The 5256-nt window shown below is 35.7% G+C and overlaps 1 protein-coding gene across 2 annotated transcripts; it reads left to right on the top strand.

Moving 5' to 3' along the window:
* The first annotated feature begins 743 nt into the window (after positions 1-743).
* On the top strand, positions 744-4102 carry LOC111396027 (G-type lectin S-receptor-like serine/threonine-protein kinase At1g11300). Of its 2 annotated transcripts, none has more exons than XM_023022273.1 (7): positions 744-2095; positions 2186-2329; positions 2424-2629; positions 2710-2920; positions 3005-3248; positions 3473-3540; positions 3626-4102. In XM_023022273.1, the coding sequence occupies exons 1-6, from the start codon at positions 778-780 to the stop codon at positions 3513-3515; spliced, it is 2166 nt and encodes a 721-aa protein (XP_022878041.1). In that variant the 5' UTR covers positions 744-777; the 3' UTR covers positions 3516-3540; positions 3626-4102. The 2 variants fall into 2 exon arrangements, with proteins under 2 accessions (XP_022878041.1, XP_022878040.1); XM_023022272.1 differs by having other exon boundaries at positions 747-2095; positions 3390-3540.
* Positions 4103-5256: the final 1154 nt, after the last annotated feature.

Below are 5256 nucleotides of genomic sequence, written 5' to 3'. Positions count from 1 at the left end.
ATTCGGTAAGAATGATATTTGGTTATGCATGTTGTATTGATGCTGTTGGGCATATCTATATTTTCACATAGCTTCAACCAGTGAAGTTGGTTTTTATGGGTGTATGAATGCTATACTCATGGCTATTTCATTTGGAATTAGAACCATTATTTGAGCTGTATTTGAGGGCAAAAATTTTTAAACCTATGATAGAACTCTCAAACATCATGACCTCCACATTGTGTTTCGGTTTCTCTCCCCGTTTGAGCCCCATTATTTGTAGATTATAATGAGATTAATAGTGTTTTTTTGAAAAATGAATGGTTGAAAAGTTTTTGATTTACGTGTAATATTATTTTATTGAAAATTGTGTAGTTAAAAGTAGGAGAGAGAAAATTTAATTTAATTTAATATAATGAGAAATAATGGGGCTCAAACGGGGTAATGTAATTTCTTCACACCCGGCCCAATGTCGAAAAGCAAGATTGAGAGTTGACTTCAATTTCTCTTGATGCTTTATATAACTCTTGTTTGGGTCACATTATTTTCGTAAGAATGCATTTTTTATTATTGTATTGATGGAAAATATGTGATTAAAAAATAAATAAAAATTTTGAATTTGTGTGTAATATTATTTAATCCAAGAATATGAAGTTGAAATAATTTCAAATCACCGTTTAGGAATGTATTTTATTTTATTTTTTTTAAATTTAGGTCAAACAAGGCCTGAGAATCATTATAGATTTTACCCACAAATACCAGTGGGTATTATTTACTTATTAGCAAATCTCTCACGTAATGGCATTTTCTCCCACAAATTTCTTTGAATTAACCATGCCCAGTAGCCATATCATTAAACTTTTTGTTCTTCAGTACCTATTCATTCTACTGTGTCTTCCTCGTTTAGGATTAGGAGATTGTGGTTGTAAAACGAATTTTGTCCTAAATGACTCCGACACCATATCATCAATGGGCAACGATTTCAAAATGGGATTCTTTTCCCCAGATAATACTACCAAGAACCGCTACTTTGGTGTATTTTACAACGTTTCTGAATCAATGGTGATATGGGTTGCCAACAGGGACAACCCAATTCCAGATTCTTCCGGCAGTGTAAAAATATCACGAGATGGCAATATCGTACTAACGAAGGGAGATGGTGAGATAGTTTGGTCAACAAATGTTACGACCTCTTTGGTTAATCCTAGTGTCCAGCTTTTGAACACTGGAAATCTTGTTCTGCAAAATATGTCAGGTGGGCGTACGGTGTGGGAAAGTTTTGGACACCCGTCTAATAATCTTTTGCCTACTTTGAGGATAATTGATAATATAAATACAGGTAATAGGGTGGTCGTGTCCTCATGGAAAACCCCAACGGATCCGGAAGTTGGAAATTTCACAGCGGGTCTCCAGGCTCTGAGTATTCCTCAAATTTATACATGGAATGGGAATCGTCCACACTGGCGAAGTGGTCCATGGAATGGGCAGGTTCTAATTGGGGTCCAAGATATGTATTCTGTTTACGTGGACGGATTCACTGAGGTAAATGATTCTTCCGGAACTTTCTTTTTCACTGTGCCAGAGGGAAAATTGTTGAAGAGAATTACGTTGAATTCGACAGGAAGTTTGGTTCAAACATTGTGGAATCGTCAGACGCAGAACTGGGATATTACATGGTTGGCACCTCAACAAGAATGTGATGTTTATGGAACTTGCGGGCCATTTGGTAGTTGCAATGCTCTGACTTCGCCTATTTGTTCTTGTCTGAGAGGGTTTGAACCAAAGAATTCGGAGGAATGGGGAAGAGGAAACTGGTCTGGCGGATGTGTCCGGAGCAAACCATTGCTTTGTGATCGAAATAATAATACGAGCGGTGGTGGCAAAGAAGACGAATTCTTCAGGCTTCCATATATGAAAGTGCCGGATTTTGCTGAACAGGGACCCTCTATGACGGTAGAGGAATGTAGAAGTCTCTGCTCGAGGAATTGTTCGTGCATAGCCTATGCACGCGACAAGAATCTTGGTTGTATGTTCTGGAGCCAAGAACTGATAGACATTCAGCAATTTTCTAACGTTGGTGAAGATCTTTACATTCGTCTAGCTTCTTCAGAACTAGGTACTTATTGTTCTCCTGTCTTTGATAAGTTGCCACATAATGATTATGAACTCGTTATTTGGTGAGTAACTTGATGTTTGGTTTTTCCAGATGGGCACAAATACGAAAAGCACAAGCACAAATACGAAAAGTACAAATACGAAAAGCTTATTATTACGATTCCAATAGTTGTGGGTTTGGTTGCCATTCTGCTTTGCATTTTCATTTATTGTTGGTTGATGGCTAGGCGAAAAGGTAACACAGAATGAACAGTGGATAATTTATCGGGCTTTACATGTGTATATATGTATCCGTCAGTTAAAGATATTGATTTTCCTTGTGGAACCAGGAGACAAAGGAAAATTAGATGCAAAGTTGTATGAATCTGGGCAAACGTATCCATCAGATTCCTCTGGAATAGTGATTAAAGATGATATGGATAAAGTTAATCTTGAAGTGTTTCCATTATTCACATTGGAGACTGTTGCAAATGCCACAGACCAATTCCATGATGACAATATGCTTGGAAAGGGTGGTTTTGGTCCTGTTTATAAGGTAATTTTTTGTATCCTTGGGCACACTGTACTGCATTTTATATAGTTCTCGTGCTGAAATTGCTATTAATGTGTACGCAGGGTAAATTGGCCGATGGCAATGAAATTGCAGTAAAGAGGCTTTCAGCAGCATCTCGACAAGGAATGGAAGAATTTATGAATGAAGTGAATGTGATTTCCAAACTCCAACATCGAAATCTTGTAAAATTACTAGGATGTTGTGTTGAGAAAGAAGAGAAAATTCTCGTTTATGAGTATATGCCTAATAAAAGTTTAGACGTGTTTCTGTTTGGTTAGTTGAAATTCAACTTTGTTCTCTATCCTTTCCAAACGTCTTCTACTACCAGGTTCTTATAATATGCTTTTAATCATGTAGATACTTCACATCCATCACAGAAGATTCTCGATTGGAAGAAACGTTTTAGCATCATTGAAGGTATTGGGCGAGGTCTTCTCTATCTTCACAGGGATTCTATACTGAAGATAATCCACAGAGATTTGAAACCGAGTAACGTGCTGCTGGATGAGGACTATAATCCAAAGATTTCAGACTTTGGGCTGGCAAGAATATTTGGAGACAACCAAGATCAAGCCAACACTAGAAGAGTCTTAGGAACTCGGTAAGCAATTTTTGAATTGATGGAAGTTTTGTTATCCTTAAAGCATATGTAATATGTAGTATCTAAATAATACCGTGCACATGCCATTCGTCTGTTAATATTGGATGATTCAAATGTATATGTATTTATCATATGTTGTAGCGGATACAAGGCGCCAGAATATGCAATGGAAGGAAGGTTTTCTGAAAAATCTGACGTCTATAGTTTTGGCATTTTGATGTTAGAAATCATGAGTGGGAAAAAGAACACCAACTTCTACTGTCATGAATGGTCATTAAGCCTTTTGGGTTGGGTAAGCCACTTCGTAATCTTCCCTGTGTTTTTCATTTGTGTTTTCAAACATTCCTCAGGATCTTATATATGATAATTTGTTTTAGGCATGGAAATTATGGAATGAAGACAATGGTTCAACCTTCATAGATCAAACAATATACAAAGCCGAATTCCCAGGAGAGATGGTGAGGTGCATTCACATTGCACTATTGTGCGTACAAGATTTCCCTAATAACCGGCCTACAATTTCAACTGTACTTGCAATGCTTAGTCGGGAAATTGTCGATTTACCTGTGCCGAAGCAACCGACTTTTTCCGACACCTCTTTCGGGATGGGAGACTCCGTTAATGATGTCACTCTTACAATCCTTGATGGACGATAATTTGGGACTTCTCACACGCTGTTTTAATAAAATCCTCAAATTTACCAATGTTTTCTATTTCCATATGTTACATATAATAGTTTGTTGAAATTAGATTATTTATGTGTAATAATCATGAGCTATGTTCGACCAATTATCTGAGATTGAGAATATCAATTTAGTGTGTACAAGTTTGAATATATTTTTATATATTTTTAATCCAGTTGACCGTATGGTAAATTATTTTTTATATATATGAAAATAAGGAAAAGTGTATGGTCCAGTTATATATGAAATTGAGATGGAGTTACTTGCGTTCTATTCTACAGAAGACAAATTCAGTGTCCATCGAATTCAGATTGAACATATTTTTTTTCACCCAACTTGTTTTCTTTTGTTATCCGATCTCCATAATGGTATATTATATTTAATGTTTATGAAGATAAAGCATAAAATTCAAATTAGAAAATTCACATTTTAAAGTTTATGGTGCCTTGTTACCCTCTTTATCATAAAAGATGCAAAAAAAAGAGATATTTTTAGTGGCTCGGCTCATAACTACTTTCGTATTCACTCTGTTGTAGCTTAAAACTAGTCGTAGAAATATTCTATTCATCCTTAAACTCGACTGTGTGTACATATCTCCTGTAATTTGTTCATTATTTTCAAAATTGTTTAAATATGTTACTTATTTAAATAAAAATAATTTTGCGATAGTAAGAATTCACCCTTCTAATTCAGGGCACATCTTTAGTGTGAATATGATTCTATAAATTCCTACTGATGACTCATTGGCCAGCAAGTATTTGATGCTATTGCATACCATCTTTTCTATGTAGACATTAATTAATGCCATGGCCGATATCCAGAATAGTTCAATCCAATATTGTGGGAATATATGCATCCTCCTCCATATTCAAACCAATGAAATTAGTCGAATATATGAATTTGTCAACGTTACCAACGCATTCTGAATGTTACTGCGAGAATATTTGATAGATTGATTTACAAGTTTAAGTGACACTATGGTTGGTTTTTCTTTTCCTAATCCAAGCTTCATACGTGGTTAAGGGCATTGAAATAATATTAGCACCTAGGTCACAAAATGAGTGCCCAAAATAATTAGAACAAATAATGTAAGGTATAGCGAAACTCCTTGAATCTTTTATTTATGAGAACTTTTTCTCAAGAATTGCACTGCAATTCTCGATTACGCAACAATTTCATGTTTCTCCATCTTTCTCTTGTAGAAAAGAATATCCTTCAAGAGCTTGGCGTGGCTGGACATTTATGCAAATACGTACAACTGTTGTGGATTGTTTCCCCCCTATACTTGCGCTTTCATAAATAGGCTTTGTATGGACCTCATTTAC

The sequence above is a fragment of the Olea europaea genome, chromosome 6 (assembly GCF_002742605.1).
Source record: "Olea europaea var. sylvestris chromosome 6, O_europaea_v1, whole genome shotgun sequence".
Classification (NCBI taxonomy): domain Eukaryota; kingdom Viridiplantae; phylum Streptophyta; class Magnoliopsida; order Lamiales; family Oleaceae; genus Olea; species Olea europaea.
This window is presented reverse-complemented; position numbering and strand designations above follow the sequence as displayed.